This window comes from Amblyraja radiata, chromosome 2 (genome assembly GCF_010909765.2).
Source record: "Amblyraja radiata isolate CabotCenter1 chromosome 2, sAmbRad1.1.pri, whole genome shotgun sequence".
NCBI lineage: Eukaryota > Metazoa > Chordata > Chondrichthyes > Rajiformes > Rajidae > Amblyraja > Amblyraja radiata.
Window position 1 is genome coordinate 64,857,359 of NC_045957.1, and position 21,037 is coordinate 64,878,395.

The 21,037-nt window shown below is 43.6% G+C and overlaps 1 protein-coding gene across 1 annotated transcript in view; it reads right to left on the reverse strand.

Annotated features, from left to right (window-relative positions):
• Positions 1 to 21,037, reverse strand: part of adcy2 (adenylate cyclase 2) — a 463,739-nt gene that overhangs the window by 147,324 nt on the left and 295,378 nt on the right. The window contains exons 6-8 of the mRNA XM_033048027.1: positions 17,671 to 17,825; positions 12,510 to 12,621; positions 12,280 to 12,407 (exon numbers count right to left, since the gene is read on the reverse strand). Coding sequence (XP_032903918.1) covers positions 12,280 to 12,407; positions 12,510 to 12,621; positions 17,671 to 17,825 — 395 coding nt within the window. The remainder of the gene's footprint in view (positions 1 to 12,279; positions 12,408 to 12,509; positions 12,622 to 17,670; positions 17,826 to 21,037) is intronic.

Genomic DNA, 21,037 nt, shown 5'->3' on the forward strand with positions numbered 1-21,037 from the left:
GTTTATCATAGAAGAAGGGATTGTTTAGGCTGTGCCTCTAATCACTGGAGTAAAGAAAAACAAGAGATGACCTCAGTACACTGTATCTTTGTGGAGCGACTAATAAGGTAGATGCAGAAAGGATGTTTTCTCAGGCTAAGCAATAGAACCTAGTGTAGCAATGCGAAAATAAGGGGTAGTTCACTTAGGACTGAAATGAAGAGGAATTTCTTCATTCAAATAGTGGTGAGTGTTTGGAATTTTCTACCCGATACAGATTCAATCATTGATTGCACTAAAAACAGAAATTGATAGATTTCAGGATATTAAAGAGATATGGGGATAGGGCAGGATATTGGTGTTTGACCTAGGATATCAGCCATCATCCCGTTGAATGGCACAACAGGATTGATCAATGGCCTTTCCCCTCCCCCAAATGTTGTTATGCTGTACCCCTTCCTCCTCCACATTTCACTGTAAATAATAATAATAACAATCTTTATTGTCATTGTACAAGACAACGACATTTTGTTGGAGCAGTCCTCCAGCTGCACAGGAATATGAGTATAAAAATACGTTTAAAAAAGAACTATTAAAAAAATGAGACTATAAACATATAGGAGTATGGGTGGGTGTGTGAGAGGGGGGAATCAGTGTGGGAGGGGGATAGAGTTCAGTAGTGTCACAGCTCTATGGTAGAAGCTGTTTTTTAGTCTTGTCGTGCGGGCGCTCAGTGTCCTGTATCGTCTTCCTGAGGGCAGGAGGGTGAAGAGACAGTGTCCAGGGTGTGTGCTGTCTCTAATGATGCCCTTGACCCTCCGGATGCAGCGGGTCCGGTAGATGTCCTCCAGTCTGGGGAGCTGGGTGCCAGTGATCCTCTCAGCAGTCTTAATGACGCGTTGGAGAGCTTTCCTGTTCTCTGCGGTGCAGCCAGAGTACCATACTGTGATGCAGTATGTGAGAACTGACTCGATGGCTGACCTGTAGAAGCTCACCAGTAGCTGTTGTGGGAGACGTGCCCTCTTCAAGCACCTCAGGAAGTGAAGCCTTTGAAGTCCTTTCTTGGCCGTCGCCGTGATGTTGACGGTCCAGGTCAGGTCGTGGCTGATGTTGACCCCGAGGTACCTGATGTTCTGCACAGCCTCCACTGTCTCGCCGTTAATGGTGATGGGCTGATGGACGAAGGTCTTCGGTCTCCTCCTGAAGTCCAGGATCATCTCCTTTGTTTTTGCTGCGTTGAGGATCAGGTTGTTCTCACGGCTCCAGCTCACCAGGTTCTCTACCTCTGTCCTGTATGTGGCCTCGTTGTTACTCGTGATCCTGCCTACCACGATGGTGTCATCTGCAAACTTTAATATGGTGTTGGCCTCGTGGGTGGGTTTGCAGCCGAGAGTGTAGAGGGAGAAGAGGAAGGGGCTCAACACACAGCCCTGTGGTGCACCGATGTTCAAGGTGATGCTGGAGGAGACCTGCCTCCCCATGCGCAGTCTGTGGTCGGCCGGTGAGAAAGTCCAGGACCCAGCTGCTCAGGTGTGTGTTAAGGCCCAGGTGGTCCAGCTTGGTGACTAGTTTATGGGGGGGGGGGATGGTGTTAAAGGCGGAGCTATAATCTATGAATAGCATCCGCACATAACTGTCCCGCTGGTCAAGGTGTGTCAGGGTGGAGTGGAGGGCCAGTGACATTGCGTCCTCCGTCGACCTGTTTGCCCTATAGGCAAATTGGTGGTGGTCTAAGGAGGGGGGGATGCTGGTCTTCAAGTGTCCCAGTACCAGACGTTCGAAGCACTTCATCACCACCGGTGTCAGCGCCACTGGCCGATAGTCGTTGAGGGACCTGATGGCTGATTGTTTTGGCACAGGGATGATTGTGGCTGTCTTGAGGCATGTGGGGATGGAGGCCTGCAGCAGGGAGGTGTTAAACAGGTCCGTGAGCACCGCAGTCAGCTCCCCTGCGCAGTGCTTCTGACAAGGGCTGGACCTGTATTAACTGCCACATTATGGAGACAATAACAAGCAACCATGAATTTGGAGACCAGCTGTGTTATGCATTGCAAGTTGCCTCCATTGTGCAGGCAAAGGAAACACTACCTCAGAACTCCAGTGCCTACACAATTATACCATGCATGATTACGCTGCTCTTCTGTGACAGATTTGCAAACCAGGAATTTAAAGTCAATAGGTTGCAGTCCTTGGTTCAGCATGGTGCTAAAAGTTGGAAATCAAAATCAATGTGTTGTGACTTCCTCCCTCCCATTCTTTGGCTCCCATCTTGTGAATCAGAATATACACAGCTGGGCATGTTCATATGATGTTCAACAATCAATGTTGGTGCACTCCATTGCTCTCTGTATCTTTGAGAACCCATAGAGAGTCCCAGCTGCCAGCTGCTCTCTTTAAATGTCATATGAGCTGAATTCAGTTTTTCTTGTTGAGAGCTTTACTAACCTCTTCCGTAGGGTGTTGTACGATGTGACATTTGCTGATAAGCTGGAAGCAGGCTGGGAAGAAGAGTAATTTCATGACCACGATGTAACATGATGTTGATCCTGCAGTTATGATTGCAGTATTTAACACATTGTTCACCACCTTCGCAGGGAAGCAGTTTCCTGATGCATGGGCTTCAGCTGAGTAGAAATGGGATCTGTTCTCTAACCTTTCTTGGTGAATTGACTCAAAGGAGCTAGAACCTACTAGTCTGATATTTGAAAGGCTGAAAACATTTCCTGGACACTTCCAATATCAGTCATAACCATTTGATTACTGCAGAATTTGTTATTCAAAGACCACAAGTGTGCCACATATGGGATTCAGAACGTCAAGTTGAAGGAGCTACGGCCCCAGATTAGTACAGAGCTTAATTAATTTTAGATCTTAGTTACATTTTAGTTCAAATTAGTTAATTCAGTTCAAGTCAAGAGAGTTTATTGTCATGTGCCCCAGATAGGACAATGAAGTTCAGTTATTAGTCCATTGTACTATGGATTAAAAACATACTAACTTTTGCTGAATATGGAAGTAGGCTGGGAAGCAGTTATTTCAATGACCACAGGAGTTACAGGAGCACAGAATGGTCAACAAGTTCAACCTATATATACATCAATTACTTGGAGGAGGGAACACTATGTATGGTTTCAAGTTTGTTGACAATATGACAAAAGATGGAAAATGTGATACATAAAAAGTTAGCAGGCAAGTCCAACAAATAATTCAGTTGGCAAATTATATTTTATTTTCTGTTGTGAAAGGAGTGAAATTTAAAAGTGGGGGTGTTTTGTTACAGTTGTTCTGTTATTGGTGAAGCCAAACCTGGAATACGTACACAGAATTGGTCCCGTACCTAAAAGAAAAATGGTAACATTTGGGGTAGTCCCTAAGGTTTAAGGTGAGAAGGGGAAAGTTTAAAAGAGATTTACAAGAAAAATGTCTTTCTCTTTATACATCTCGTCATAGGCATCTGGAACGTGCTGCCAGGGGATGTGGTGATAGCATATATGACAGTAATGTTTAAAAATCCATTGGATAGGCAGATGAACAGGCTTTAAATGGAGGGATATTAACCCTGTGCACATTTATGCACAGACATTGTTGGCCTGTTCGTGTGATGCACTGTTCTCTGTTCTATTTCTGAATTATGCATGGTGGGACGTGAGAGGGTGGTTTGTATATCAGCACACTCTTTCTCATTGCTTTGTTGTTGATCAATAACTTGCCAACCAAAACCATGATAACTGATTGAGCTGCTGGGCTCTAACAGATCTCCCTCGGTTTGTTCCTTTTGCCAGTAGTTGTGAACAGCTTCCAGCACTAGAGAGGAAAGATTGTTGCAAATTGCCCGCATGACACTATTTAAGTGCTTGTTTGTATAGACAATACAGTTTCAAGCCCTATAATTCCACAAGACCATGTAAAGAAATAACTCATGGTTGGCATCAATGAACATCTTTTATTCTGCACCAACTCAGAAGCTCTGTCATTATTTGTGTTATGCAATGGATCAGCAGGTAAATGCAGTTACACAAACAGCCAATGCTTCGATTGCCATCTACCAAGGATGTGACTATCAATATGTTTTATATATTAGTAACACTGTGGCATAACATTTGAAGCAGTGCTGGAACATGAAGGCACAGGCTATCCCAATGTTAGCTAAAAGTGCTCTTGCTGCTAATGGAATAGCTGTGTAAAACTGTACTGAAGAAGTACTGACCTTCATCATTGTTAATATGGATTACAATAAATACAGACTAATGGAGCTATGAAGAGAGGATCAGCTTTGAAGTCATTTAGCCGGGTCAGGCATGCCTACTTTCATCTTGTGCTGTTCCAGTCAGATTGTGATGACATTTTGGCTTTTTAAGTACAGTCCCTGCATTACGCTTGATATGATCAGCTGCTGGTAAACATTAAGATGGTTTAGTGCTCCCCGAGCTGAAGTAAGGGCTTTTTATGTCTGCTTCAGTTACTTACTATGGATTTAGCAAGGAAATTATGAGATTTATTTTACAGTATTCTTTTACCTCTGCAGTAGAAATGACAAAAGATCTCGCTCAGAAGCACAAATATGAAGAACAACCAAACCATGTTTTCACCTCTGAGTAAAGGGAACAAATCTTTTGTCATTACCAAGGTAGCACGACATGTAACTTGAGTTAAAAATGCACACAAGCTTCCTCCCTACCATGCGGAGGTTATAGTCTGAGTAGCACAAGATAAAATAAACATAGTAAAAATGTATTTGAACAATCAAATCTTCAAGCCTTTGTTTTCTTTGGAATTATTCTGGACATGGTAATATGTTTGACTATCTTTGATTGGACTGCTGGCTTTACCTTGCACTAAATGTTATTCCCTTATCATGTATCTGTACACTGTGAATGACTCGATTATAATCAAGTATTGTCTTTCCACTGGCTGGTTAACACACAACACAAACTTTTTACTGTAATTCGGAACACGTGACAGACATTAAACTAAACTAAAAGCAAAAACTAAAAAACTAAATATGTGAAAAAATGACTAGAAACCAAAACAAGGAGGACATGAAAATCCTAGTATATAAACAAGTTTCATAGTGATCATAAAGTGATCACTGTTGTAACTGGGGCAAAGGTGGCAGCCAAGCAACACGACTCAACAAAAGAAAAGTAACAAATTAGTAAATAAGTTTATTTTTGTATTTTAGTTGAGGAAATAAGGTGGCCTTCATTTAACATCTCTCCCAAGTCTGAGCACCCTTCCATAAAATTACCTGGAATATGCATTTGAGTTTCATGTATCGGAAATTTAACTCAAACCTTCTCAGTTAAAAGCAAGGGTGCTATTATAATGGAGAATATTGTAGAACAGAGGGAGACCAATGTGTACAGGTACATAGCTTCTTGAAAGTGATGACAAAGGTAGATACTGGGGAAGAAGCTGTTGGAATGTTTGCCTTCACTGGTCAGGACATTGTTTACAAGAGTTGGTGGGTCATGCTACAACTGTGAAATATTGTGTGCATTTCTGGTTACCCAGCTATTAGGCTGGAAAAGGTTCAAAAAAGATTTGCAAGGATGTTGCTGGGACTGGGGAGCTTGAGTTAAAAGGAGAGGCTGGATAGCTGGAACATTTTGCCCTAGACCTCAGAAGGCTTAATAGAGGTTTATAAAATCATGAGGAGTATAGACAGGGTAAATGGCCATAGTCCTTTTCCCAGGGTAGAGGAGTCATAAACTGGAGGACTCAGGTGTAAGGTGTGAGGAGAAAGATTAAAAGAGACCTGATGGGCATTTTTTTCAGACGGAGGGCGGAAGGTGCATGGAACAAGCAGCCAGAAGAATCCAGAGATGCTGGTACAATTACAATAAACTCTCATTATAATGGTGGGGTAAAGGTGTCCATTATTGCTGATGTTCCCCTTCTGCAGAGGGTAGTGAGGGGAGCAGAGAGGATCATTGGCGTCTCCCTACCCTCGGTACAAGAACTGTTCCAGAGCCGCTGTCGGAAAAAAGCTCAGAGAATTGCTAAGGACAAACTGCACCCCCTCCACATACACCTGGATCTCCTGCCATCAGGCAAGAGATATCGCAGCATCAAAGCCCGGACTACAAGACTGCTAAACAGCTTCCTGCCACAGGCTGTGAGGCTGCTAAACAGTCACTCTGTACTCACAGTCACCTGATTCTGAGGCTTGGCACGGACACTTTAATAACTGGCACTGGCCACTTTAATAACTGGCACTGGCCACTCAAATCAGCTGCCCCGGACATTTTTATGATTGGTTTTACTGTATTTTAACGTTGTTGTTTTACCTGCTTTTAACTATTTATACTGTTCCATCAGGGACTGGATTGTTTTTAGTGTTATTATGTGTGAAATGTTTTAAATTTCATGTGCGATGCTCCGGTATTCCCTGGGAAACGTCTTTTCATTTTGTACTGTACAACTGTTGCTTGCAAGATGACAATAAAGGTTGATTGATTGATTGAAACCGAGTGTAATATCTGGTATTAACAACATCATAGCTCCCATCTGTGAACCACTATGTAACCTACTATTAAAATTGAAGCCTACAGATCTTGTTCCTGGTTGTGGCCATTTTTGTTGTAATGTTAATTTGAAGATAGGTTGTGAAAAGCAAATCTTATAAACAATAACATTTAGGCTGAGCAAGAACTGCACTGACAGAGGTGCCTTTTTTCAGCTGAAACATTAAAGCAAAGCCTTATGGGCATGTCCCACAGGCGACTTTTTAGGCGACTGCAGGAGACTATGCAGTCGCCACATGGTCACCACATGTTCGCGGGCAGTTGCCATGGAGTCGCCTTTGTGGTCGTGAGGATTTCCTGCATTCTGGGAACTAGTCGTGGCCTCATTATAGTCGCTACGAATTTTTAAACGTTGAAAAATTAGCGGCGACTAGAATGAAGCCGCCATGGAGAGTAGGGAGAATTCTCGTGCTCTAGGTGGGTCGCCAGGGGGTCCTAGTGGGTTGCCAGGAGGTCGAAGGTTCTCGTAGGTTCTTGGAGGTTGTAGCCGGTGCTGACCAGTGAATGTCATTGGCTCATTGGGGGAAAAAAAACGTAAGCAGCAGTTTTCAGAACCAAGGATAACCGATCGGTAATGTTAAATGTCCGCCGAGCTTCACAGCCGTGTAGAAGGCTTTCGACAAGGTCCCACATAAGAGATTAGTATACAAATTTAAAGCACATGATATTGGGGGTTCAGTATTGATGTGGATAGAGAACTGGCTGGCAGACAGGAAGCAAAGAGTGGGAGTAAACGGGTCCTTTTCAGAATGGCAGGCAGTGACTAGTGAGGTACCGCAAGGCTCAGTGCTGGGACCCCAGCTATTTACAATATATATTAATGATCTGGATGAGGGAATTGAATGCAACATCTCCAAGTTTGCGGATGATACGAAGCTGGGGGGCAGTGTTAGCTGAGAGGAGGATGCTAGGAGGCTGCAAGGTGATTTGGATAGGTTGGGTGAGTGGGCAAATGCATGGCAGATGCAGTATAATGTGGATAAATGTGAGGTTATCCACTTTGGTGGCAAAAACAGGAAAGTAGACTATTATCTGAATGGTGGCCGATTAGGAAAAGGGGAGATGGTACACCAGTCATTGAAAGTAGGAATGCAGGTGCAGGAAGCAGTGAAGAAAGCAAATGGTATGTTGGCATTCATAGCAAAAGGATTTGAGTATAAGAGCAGGGAGGTTCTACTGCAGTTGTACAGGGTCTTGGTGAGACCACACCTGGAGTATTGCGCACAGTTTTGGTCTCCTAATCTGAGGAAAGACATTCTTGCCATAGAGGGAGTACAGATAAGGTTCACCAGACTGATTCCTGGGATGGCAGGACTTTCATATGAAGAAAGACTGGATAGACTCGGCTTGTACACGCAGGAATTCAGAAGATGGAGGGGGGATCTTATAGAAACGTACAAAATTCTTAAGGGGTTGGACAGGTTAGATGCAGGAAGATTATTCCCGATGTTGGGGAAGTCCAGAACTAGGGGTCACAGTTTAAGGATAAGAGGGAAGTCTTTTAGGACCGAGATGAGAAAATCATTTTTTACACAGAGAGTGGTGAATCTGTGGAATTCTCTGCCACAGAAGGTAGTTGAGGCCAGTTCATTGGCTATATTTAAGAGGGAGTTAGATGTGGCCCTTGTGGCTAAAGGGATCAGGGGGTATGGAGAGAAGGCAGGGATGGGATACTGAGTTGGATGATCAGCCATGATCATATCAAATGGCGGTGCAGGCTCGAAGGGCCGAATGGCCTACTCCTGCACCTATTTTCTATGTTTCTATGTATCTCTGGCTTCTCCCTCCTCTCCCCCCCCTCTTTTAAAGGACTTACCGTACACTGTGCTTTAGCCGTCTTAATTACAGCGCCAACCTTCCTGTTCATCGCGGTGTGTGTCTGTTTCACATTGGCTTTGCACCGTGTGAATTTGACTCAGACAGTGCTTCGCCGCTTGCCCTGTCCTCCGCCTGCATAACGGGCTGATGGAGGTGTCTGTGTATGTGTCTGTGTCTGTGTGTGTGTGTGTTCCAATCTGACAGTCACCGTTCCAGTTGCCGGTTTTTTAGGTGACTACCGGCAACTTGACAGTTGCCAGCAGTCGCCTGAAAAATCGCCTAAGTGGGACATTACTTGCCCTAAGCTATGAAGCTCAAAGTTCTCAATGTAGCAATAAGCTGGTGGCAAGGACAGGTACGGCCGGGGAAGTAGCCGGGGGCTGGAGGAGCGGGTGGCCAGGGGCCGGGGGCTGGAGGAGCAGGTGGCCAGGGGCTGGGGGCTGGAGGAGCGGGTGGCCAGGGGCTGGGGGCTGGAGGAGCGGGTGGCCTGGGGCGGGGGGCTGGAGGAGCGGGTGGCCTGGGGCTGGGGGCTGGAGGAGCGGGTGGCCAGGGGCCAGGGGCTGGAGGAGCGGGTGGCCAGGGGCCGGGGGCTGGAGGAGCGGGTGGCCAGGGGCCGGGGGTTGGAGGAGCGGGTGGCCAGGGGCCGGGGGCTGGAGGAGCGGGTGGCCAGGGGCTGGGGGCGGGAGGAGCGGGGGGCCAGGGGCCGGGGGCTGGAGGAGCGGGTGGCCAGGGGCTGGGGGCTGGAGGAGCGGGTGGCCAGGGGCCGGGGGCTGGAGGAGCGGGTGGCCAGGGGCTGGGGGCTGGAGGAGCGGGTGGCCAGGGGCTGGAGGAGCGGGTGGCCAGGGGCCGGGGGCTGGAGGAGCGGGTGGCCAGGGGCTGGGGGCTGGCATCGGCAGGAGCTGGTTGAGGAAACGACCAGTAGTCAGTGTCAGCAGGCGTGCCTGGCAGTGAAGTTCAGTAGGTCTGTACGCTATAACCCAAATCCCTTATAAATAGCTCCGTAAAAATTAGGATATACTGTATAATATCTAAATGACATTTAGTCAGGTACGTGGATAGGAAAGGCCTAGAGGGAAATGGGTCAAACACAGGCAAATGGCATTAGCTGAGGTAAACAACTTGCTCGGCATGGCCTAGTTTGGCTACAGATTCTGTTTTTGTGCTGCATGACCCTATGATTCTAATATGAGGATCGGTTTTCTCTTGATGTGCTAAAAGCCATTAAACTATAAATTATCTGACTTTGTGTAACCTTTTTAAGTATAGTATTTATTTCCTGCCATGTAAACTATTTGAAATTGCGATCAGTTTTGCGCACCATATCTGAGGAAGGATGTGCTGGCCCTGGAGAGTGTCCAGAGGAGGTTTACAAGAATGATCCCAGGAATGAGTGGGTTAACGTATGATGAGCATTTGACGGAACTGGGCCTGAACTCGCTGGAGATTAGAAGAATGAGGGGGAACTCATTGAAATGTACCAAATAGTGAAAGGCTTGGATAGAGTGGATGTGGAGAGGATGTTTCCACTTGTGGGAGTGTCTAGGACTAGGACTATGTCTAGGCCTCAGAATTAAAGGATGTTCCTTTAGGAAGGAGATGAGAAGGAATTTCTTTAGTCAGAGGATGGTGAATGTGGAATTATTTGCCACAGAAGGCTGTGGAGGCCAAGTCAATAGATATTTTTAAAGCAGAGATAGATAGATTCTTGATTCGTATAGGTATGGTGAGAAGGCAGGAGAACGGGATTAGGAGGAAGAGATAGATCAGCCATGATTGAAAGGTGGAGTAGACTTTTTTGGCCAAATGCCCTAATTCTGTTCCTATTATTTATGACCTTATAAATATTTTTGATTGATTCAAATTTCTGAATTACAATTATTTGTTCTGACACCCTTGATCGTTGATATTACACCAAAGTTAGGATTTGCTTATCACAACCTATCACCAAATAAACACTACGCCCACAGCCAAGCACTAGATCTGTGAGCTTCAATTTTAATAGTAGGATACACAGTGATTCACAGATGGAAGCTGTAATGTTAAGTTAATACCATAATCAGATACAGCACTAACATGTAATTTATTATTAGATGATCGTTATATTTAATATTCAGGTGTCAAATAATGAAGGAGGATTAAAAAGTAAAGCAAGTACTCAGATTTGTATCTTGGAGATCAGAATTGGAAGAACAGACATTTCACGATATTTGTGTCAGGGTGCAGAGGCACAACTGTAGAGCCATTCTCTGGGAAAGGCAGGGACCTTGGTTCAATCCTGCCCTCAGGCGCTGTCTATCTGGGATTTGCATACTGTGAGTCTTCCTGTTTCCTCTGCTTGTTCGGGTTTCCTCCCGCATGCCAAATATGAACTGGTTGGTAGGTTAATTGACCATTGTTAATTGCCCCACGGTGTGTGAATGGTAGAATAAAGGGGGGGGGGGGGGGGGGAGGGGTTAATGAGAATGTGGGGAGAGAATAAGTACATGGTCAATGTAGGATTAGTGTAAACGAGAGTTTGATGGTGGTACTTTGGTGGCAAAAACAGGAAAGTAGACTATTATCTGAATGGTGGCCGATTAGGAAAAGGGGAGATGCAACGAGACCTGGGTGTCATGGTACACAAGTCATTGAAAGTAGGCATGCAGGTGCAGCAGGCAGTGAAGAAAGCGAATGGTATGTTAGCATTCATAGCAAAAGGATTTGAGTATAAGAGCAGGGAGGTTCTACTGCAGTTGTACAGGGTCTCGGTGAGACCACACCTGGAGTATTGCGTACAGTTTTGGTCTCCTAATCTGAGGAAAGACATTCTTGCCATAGAGGGAGTACAGAGAAGGTTCACCAGACTGATTCCTGGGATGGCAGGACTTTCATATGAAGAAAGACTGGATAGACTCGGCTTGTACTCGCAGGAATTTAGAAGATTGAGGGGGGATCTTATAGAAACTTACACATTTCTTAAGGGGTTGGACAGGCTAGATGCAAGAAGATTATTCCCGATGTTGGGGAAGTCCAGAACAAGGAGTCACAGTTTAATGATAAGGGGGAAGTCTTTTAGGACCGAGATGAGAACATTTTTTTTCACACATAGAGTGGTGAATCTGTGGAATTCTCTGCCACAGAAGGTAGTTGAGGCCAGTTCATTGGCTATATTTAAGAGGGAGTTAGATGTGGCCCTTGTGGCTAAAGGGATCAGGGGGTATGGAGAGAAGGCAGGGATGGGATACTGAGTTGGATGATCAGCCATGATCATATTGAGTGGCGGTGCAGGCTCGAAGGGCCGAATGGCCTACTTACTCCTGCACCTATTTTCTAAGTTTCTATGTTTCTATGGTCCTTGCAGGCACAGTGGACCAAAAGTCTATATTCAAGTTGCAACTGCCTAAATATGTTACATGTAATAAATATGTAATACGTAATTAAAAGGATAACATCAGAACTGGGGACTTATTTTTCCTTCATATGATTAAATCAACCTATGTGGAATATAGATCGTATTTTACACTACAGCATCTCTCTCCGTGAAGAATTATTATGGTTGTTTAAAAGCTAAAATTTCTAAGCAATGATCAATATGTTGTTAGTCTCTCCAATACCGTACTTTCTTGGTATTCATAATATTTCTGTCATCTTGTAACTTCATGAATGCAATTTTATATCTTGTTTGCATGAAGGACGGATGTACAATGATATATACTTTGCAATAATTTGTAAAATGTTATTTGCTGGTACATTGGTACTTACATTTACAGAACTTAGATAAATCACTTACACCAATCAGGATGATCTTTCAAGGGAACAGCCTCAATGGTGATGTACTGTAGATAAATCCGAATAACATTTGGCAGCAATATGCACATAAAGCAGCAGACATGCATCCAGCAGTAAGACATTGCTGCAAAATCAAGTTTAAATTATTTTTATTCATGGTAGTTGCAATTCTTTAGATGTAACTTACTTTATGGCTTCGCACATATCCAAACCCATTTTCACACAGTTTTTGGCATGGTTTGGCAAGGATATAGGTAAACCAGAGACACAATAGTAGCAGTCTCCCAAAATCTTGATCCTCATGCAATCATTTTCCTGAATAAAAACAAAAGTGAAGGTTGCTTCATAACGCCAAAACAAATAAAGTGCATGTAACCATCAAATACAATTTTGCTTATAAGTGTACTTATAACTTACCTTTGCAATTTGATCAAACTTGCCAAATAATTCATTGAGTGTGTGTACAAGCTCCCCAGGTGAACATTCACTGGCCAGTCGTGTGAACCCCACAATATCAGCATACAATATACTGCAGAAAGATAAATGTTTAAAACACTTGAACTCCCTTCATCTCTTATAATAAGAGATCAACAAATACCCCACACATACATGGAAATAATCGAAAAATATTTCAGAGTGCAGTTATACCTCACCAAGCACATCCAATTTAGACACCTAAAACTATCCCACAATGAACTCTTTTCAGGGTATGGGTGTTTGGATGCATGCCCTGAATTACACTTGATTATTTTAACAGTGGTACAAAAGTTGTTTATTCAACTCCACTACACTATTTTCCTTCACCTCAAATATTCTTTTCATGTGAAATAAATACTCACATACTTTCATCAACCTGGTAAATTATATATCCCATTTTTAATGTAGCTTTTATTTTACTGGAGAGACAAATACAGTGGGGATGATTATAACATTCCTCTTTCAAGTATGACCCTTTCATCATTTCAGCTCACTACTTTTAATTATTTACCTTCCAGACCAAAGAAGAAGCTTATTATTGTCATTTAACACTGTTATGTTATTTATGCTATTTATTGCTAGATATCTTTCCATAATGAGACTGATAGGCAATTAATGTGCAAACGTAAAAATAGACATAAATATCAGGATACTGCACATGCAGAGTATCTTTCCTTTTAAAGATTCTCTCCCAATGCCACACAAAACTATTCCTCTGAAAATCAGGATGCACAATGAGACTCTGAGAAAATGTGGATTGCTTTCCATAGTGGTGAAAATGACAAATATTTCCAGTGTGCCAATACGCCCTTCAATACACAATGAAAAAACATGTTCAAAGATCAATACCCCAAACTTAGCACCAAGCTCAATGTCTGCTGAATAAAAGGGACCCCCTACTCTCCTGTATGCATTGGAGACATGGGCATACTCAAATAGGGACTTCAAAGCTTTGAAATAAAATATCACCAATGCTCCAACCTTCAGCTGGACAAATAAATTAATATCAATTGCGTTTCCCCACCATTAATGCACCAGTCACACTCAATCACCTCTGATGGGTGGGACACATCCACGTGGCAAATTCCAGAAACAACCACTTTGGGCTCCACAATAGAACATAGAGCAGTACAGCAGAGGAACAGACCCTTCAGCCCTAAATGTCTGTTCCGAACATGAAGCTGAGACCGACCTTTATCTGCTTACATATAATCCATATCCCTCCATTTCCTACTTAGCCATGTGCTTATCATGCCTATTAAATGCCACTAATGTATCTGCCTCCATCACCACCCACGGCGGCACGTTCCAAATACTCACCAAATACTCACTGTGTAAAAAATGCCCTGCACATCTTGTTGAAACTTTGCCCCTCTCACCTTAATGCTATGCCCTCTAGTATTTAATATTTCCATCCTGGGGAAAGGTTCTGACTGTCCACTCTATTAACGCCTCTCATCATTTTATATACTTCCATCAGGTCTCCCCACAACCTCCTGCGTTTCAGAGAAAACAATCCAAGTCTGTCCAACCTCTCCTTGTAGTTAATACCCACTAATCCCGACATCATTCTGATTCAATGGTTCACTGATGCTTTATTGTCATGTGTGCACTGCACAGTGAGATTCTTTTTGCATTGATCGCATATGCACAGGTCGCCGTATTTTGGCGCCATTTACAAAAATTCCAAAGTCTGGTTCACATGCTCCATGTATGGAGTGGCTCCCAATCCAGGTAAGCCCCAGGCTGCTGCAAGGCTTCCTTCACCGCCCTTCACCGGATCACCTGCAAACACATGTCCTTTTCCTCGTACGAACACCTCTGTGTCCCGGGGGCACCTCCCACAGCTGACTTTGAAGGCACTGGAGACAATACTGGCCCACTCCACACGTCCGTTGTATCCAGCGTCTCCCTCCTCCTCAACTCTCCAGTCTTTGGGGCTGAGGTTGGCGGCTTCTGAGCTTCCTACCTCCAGGCCACGACCCACTGGTTCTTCCTTCACCCAGCTCCATGGCACATCTCGGGAGCCTCTGCAGCCACGCACCTTCCTCTACATCCTTCTTCTATTGAGATGACCAGAACTGCACAAAATACTCCAAATGCGGCCTAGCCGAAGTTCTATAAAGCCGCTTCTTGCCTTCCTGACTCTTATACTAAAAGCCCCAATCAATGACGTCAAATATATCATATGTATTCTTCACCACGCTATTCTTCACCACGCTATCTACTTGGGTTGCCAATTTCAGGGAATTATAAACTTTGACCTCAAGATCCCTCTCCACATCCATGCTGTTAAGGGTAATACTATTAATTTCTTCATTACATTTTCCCCTTACATTTGACCTGCCAGAATGTAACACCTCACAATTGCTTGCATTAAACTCCATTTGCCATTTCTCTGCTCATTTCTGGAGCTGATCCATATCCTGCTGTATACCTTGACAGTCTTCCTCACAGCCCGTGATCCCAGAAATCTTGGTGTTGGATGCGAACTTAAGGGCCTGTCCCACTGACGCGATTTTTTCGGCGACTTGCTGGCACCCGTCATAATCGCAGCAGGTCGCCAAAAAATGTCAAAATGTTGAAAAATCCAGCGGCGACCAGAAAAAGGTAAGATAAAAGGTAAGAAAAATATCATAAACTCTTGGGCGACTAGTCACAACCATACAGCGACCATACTCCCCCCTCCCCAATTACCACTTCACACCTACCCACAGCCTGACTCCAGTCTGCAAAGACTGGGGTCCTCATCCACGACCCACCCCCTCCTTGCTGCCCAACATCAGTCTGGCCACTTCTCTATCACCAACAATAGAAATTGAGGAGGTGGAGAGGCTATTCAGAAGACAGAAAAGTCAGAAAGCTCTGTGCCGAACAACTGGCACCTGTCTACACAGACATTTTCAACCAGTCCCTGCAAACCTGTACTGTCCCCGCCTGCTTCAAAGTTTCCACTATTGTCCCTGTACCAAAAAGACAAGGATTGCTGGTTTTAATGACTACAGGCCTGTTGCACTGACCTCTGTAGTCAGTGACAGACTGGGTCTAAAAATATTGGTTGCCAGGAGACAAAGGGGGCCCACTTCATCAGGGGCCCACTTGATATAGGGGGCCCACTTCATCAGGGGCCAACTTGCCATCGGGCAAGCTGACACCCTGGTCAGTCCGCCACTGTCTGTAGTCATGAAGACCCTTGAAACATGTGCTGGCCCAGCTGAAAAATATCATAAACCCCCTGCTGGGCCATCTGCAGTTTGCATACCGGGCCAATAGATCAGTGGATGATGCAGTCAACCTAGGCCTGCACTTCATCCTCTAGCACCTAGACTGCCAGGGGACTTATGCAAGGATTTTGTTTGTGGATTTTAGCTCTGCATTCAACACCATTGTGCCAGAACTACAACACTCCAAACTCTCCCAGATGACTGTGCCTGAACTGTGGATCACCAACTTTCAGACCGACAGGAAGCAGCATGTGAGGCTGGGAAAGCACATTTCAGAGCCACAGACCCTCAGCATTGCAGCAGTGCAAGGCTGCGTACTCTCCCCTCTCCTTTACTCTCTCTACACCAACGATTGCATCTCCACAGACTCCTCTGTCAAGCTTCTCAAATTTGCGGATGACACAACCCTGATTGGACTGATCCAGGATGGGGAGGAATCTGCCTACAGACAGGAAGTGAATCAGCTGGCGTCCTGGTGCCTTCATAACAACCTGGAGCTCAATGTTCTAAAGACGGTGGAATTGATTGTAGACTTTATGAGAGCTCCCCCTCCCCTCCCCCCATTGACCATCAACAACACCACAGTCACATCTGTGGAGTCATTTAAGTACTTTGGAACCATCATCTCCAAGGACCTTAAATGGGGGGGAGGCCACCATCGACTCCACAGTCAAAGAGGCACAACAGAGGATGTACTTCCTGCGGCAGTTGAGGAAACATAATCTGCCACAGGCAATGATGGTCCAATTCTATACGGCCATCGTAGAGTTTGTCCTCACTTTCTTCATCATGGTCTGGTTTGGCTCAGCCACCAAGCACGACATCCGGAGGTTGCAGCGAATCGTTCAATTAGCTGAGAAGGTTATTGGCTGCAACCTTCCCCCCAATGACGAACTGTACACTGCAAGGGCCAGGAAGTGAGCGAGTAAGATCATCTCTGACCCCTCTCACTCTGGCCACAAACTCTTTGAAGCATTTCCCTCTGGAAGGCGACTCCAGACTGTCAAAGCCGGCACAGTCAGACATAGAAACAGCTTTTTACCACAAGCAATAGCTCTACTCAATAACCAAAAGTCTGTAGCCTCCTTTTGCTCTGGTATTTTATTTAATTCATATGTTTAAACTATAATATTTTATTCTTAATGTTTTAATGTTTAATGTTTTATTCTTAATTACTGTATGTCGTGTTGTTACTTGCGAGCGGAGCACCAAGGCAAATTCCTTGTATGTGTACATACTTGGCCAATAAACTTATTCATAAGCTTATTCATTCATTTTCAGCATTGTGGGATGAAGGGCCTGATCCTTGGCTGTACTGTTCTATGTAGGTTATCCTCATTGAGGTGCTGGTCCCAGTCAACTGCTCTAGTAGTCTGTTTGCATGACTGATTTTATATAATAAACATTAGAGAAAGTACAACATGTACTTTTGAAGACTTGAACTACCAGTAAAGCATGCATTGAGAAAGCATGAATGCAAATGGTATAAAGGTATTGAAGACCCTGTATTATATGAGGCCAAACATTCCAAATTTTAAAGAGGACGTGACACTTGGAACTTGGCATCTGACTCGCTAACTGATAGGCAACAAAAAACTGAATCGACCAGCTAAAACTCACTTAGTGGAAAAACATTCTCTGTTTATTTCATTTTAAACTGGATAAGAGGATGGACAATTACATTACAAAATAATGACATTTTCAAAGATTACAATGTGGTGCCTGAAGCATAAGAAGTAATCTTACCAAAGGAGAAAAACAATTGATAGCAACTGGATTGACAATTGTATAGAGCATTGCTTTTAGGAACAGAATAATATAATAATGTTGAGTTATGCTTTTCTATCTTTATGTTTTTGAGAAGAAATGAAAAGTACCTCACATTTGTGTGCCTCTTCACATACAAATTGTGAAAGTTATTTGTATTTTCTAGCTGGCAGTGACCAGACTTGGGTCCTTGTAATCGCTGAATGATTTCAGCCTTCATCTCCATGGCAATATGTGCAGGAAGCAATGAAAGAAGCAGTCGTTCCTTTGGAAGGAAAAGGAGAAGAAAAATACACGTTAAAATGTCATAATGGGAAACTTTTGCATATCTGGTATATACCCAATTGATATAAAAATTAAGTGAACAAGTGTGAAATAAATGACAATTGTGGATCTCAATTGACATCTGGCATTGACCCACTCATTTTAAACAATTTCTGAAGCATTTTTCATTTAATGCAACTGCATCGCTGAGGTTGATATGGCCATTTTTAATTTACATTTTTATACCATATGGATAACCCTGTAGAAAATCACAAATCTGAACCGAACAAACTAATTTCTTTAATGGGGAACAGATGTGTTCCACTGGGTGGTGCCAGCAACGGCTGCCTCGCCAACAGTATGTCTGTCTCTTCCTACTTTGTTGTTTGTTTGTATGTGTTAAATGTATGTCTTTAGTGTTCTTGTTTTATGTGGGGGGTGGGGTGTGGTTGGAGGGGGGGGGGGGGGGGAAACGTTTTCTAATCTCTTACCTTGACCTAGATGCAATATTTTTCTGTATCGTATCTCCGTCCGCACTGAGGCCTAACATCGAGGAGTTGGCGGCCTTGGCTGGAGACCAATTTTGAGAGCTCCACTTAACATCACGGAGCCTGCGATCCCTGTCGGGGATCGTCTTTGGGGCTCCAATTGCGGGAGCCTGCAGACTTTAATATCAAGGAGCTTGCGGTCTCTGGTTGGAGACCGACTTTGGGAATTCCAAGCCGCAGGAGCTACGGCCGTCCCGACGCGGGACCTTCAATCGCCCCGACGCGGGACCTTCAATTGTCCTGACATAGGGGCTTTGACCACTGCAGCTTAGATCGCCCCGACTGCCGATGGTTCGACTGCCCCGACCGTGGGAGAATAAAAGAGGAAGAGGCTTGGACTTCATTGCCTTCCATCACAGTGAGAAACATGGGGAATCCGCTGTGGTGGATGTTTCAGCTAACTTTGATGTAGTTGTGTGTCTTGTTGCTTTTTTTTAGTATGGCTGTTAGTAATTCGAATTTCAATACACCTTAATTGGTACATGACAATAAACTGACCTTGAAACCTTGACCTTGATGTTAAATCTGAAAAAAAATCACCTTTAAATTCTTTCATATCACTTTAGATCTTTCTCCACTTTGAATATTTTTACTCTAAATCTAACAAAATAAAACTCAGTAGCAGTCTTTCATCTTATAACTAAAATTGTGCCTAATATACTTACAATTTGAGGGATGTGGTATTAGCTTCTAAGCCTTAACATCTAAACAAGTTAATCTTTTTCATGTGGTTATTAGTGACACTTTACATCCACAGCTCATTGATCTGACAGAAAAATCAAAATCCTGCTGTGTTGGTTCTCTAAAGCCATGGTTAGAAACGAATACATTTTTCTGTGAATCACTTCTAATTTTAATACTCCGTAAACATAAAATATATGGGACATGTTAGATCAACTCCAATTGTATTGCTGCCACTGGAGATTCTATGGGAATATAATTATTTTGCAGATACTTAAGCTTTTTACATCACAGGCAAATAACAGGTTCTCATTACAACCTGAAAGTTCATATTTGGTCAATTGGTATGTACTAAATATAAAACCTTAAACAGGACATTGGAATAGAGGTGATGGAATGGAGATGAAGGAATGATTTGGAGAATGACAAAAAGTGAATAAAGAACAAAATGTCTGCTTGTCCAAAACTAGATGACCTGAACACCTGAACCATTTATATTATGTAAACTGATCTCCCTGCAGTCTGAAGAGCAGCCTTTAATGTATTGGTTGTGGCCTTTCCTAAATGGTTCAAAAAACATTAATCAGAATGTTGTCTGGAATGGAGAGTTCCAATAGTAAGGCCAGATTATATAAACTGAGTTTATTTTCACTGGAAAACAAGTGGCTGAGCGGTCTCCTTACAGAGGTTTATAAAATATGATGGGCATTGATAGGATAGAGAGTTCGAATATTTTCAGCAGGGTAGGGGAGTCTGATATTGGAGAGCACAGAGTTAGAGGGGAGAAATTTAAAGGAGATCCGAGGGGTGAGTTTTTCCCACAGAAGGTGGAATGAGCTGCTCGCAGAGGTGGTGGAAGAAGAAACAATTATAATCGTTTAAAGGCATTTGGACAAGTACATGAATAGGAATGGAATGGAGGCATATGACCTAATGTGTGCAAATTGGATCAACGTGGGTAGTCATCACAGTCAGCATGGATGACGTGGGCTAAAATGGCCCGTATCTATGCTGTACAATTCTATGATTCTAAAACTAATCCAAATCTTAATGTGGAAGGTGCAGAAGTACATTAAAACTGAAGGCTATTGTCAACTGCAGTTCCCCACAATCATACCAACATCCCCAACTCTTTGCCTTGACAAGATTGAGCTGCATCATCCATTCAACAGTAATGGGTCAAGTTGATTGCAGGCACTTTAACCTTTCCTTCCTTGTTACCCTGCACTGTTCATAACAACTTTTCCCACCCATGAACACTATTCAGAATGACCCCATCCCAATCCTCTTTCCTCAGGCAATTGAACATCTTCTATTGTCCTCCTGCCTGTACTGACTTCTGTTACCCCATTGAAACCCCTTCCCCTTAAATGACGAGGTCAGTGTTCTTGGAGGTAACACTTCTGAATTTGTCCTGCAATTGTAGAGGGAAGAAATAGCAATGTGGGACAAATCTAGGAAGGCTGCTCCAAAATGTGCAGTTAATGATTCTACATGAGACAAAGTATGGCCATCTTCAAATGGCATAAGCAGCCAACTCCAGTACCCATTCAGCCTCAAGCACAGCTTAGCTAACATAAACTCCCAACAAATTCATTTTACCTCATTCTTACAAACTCGGCATAATTGTAAGTCTTACACACATATTTCACAGCTTGCAAAATCTGGCAGTTTTTGACATATCTTACATATCAACCACATCAACCAAGCACATTTTAGGATATTTTTCCTCTTTCTACTAAGGATATTGACACTAACAGCAGATAGCAAGAAAAAAATGGATAAGCACCTTCACAGTTTAAACCTCGTAGACACATTGAAAGGACAATAATGCTTGTTTCAAAGGTGGCTATATGGAGTTATCACATAACACCTTATAAAGGGTGCCCTGGACACCAGAAGCTTCTCTGTGAAATCTTATAGATACATGAAATGGAAAGAAATCAGCACTAATCATTTGTTTTAACGATTTAACATGTCCTGG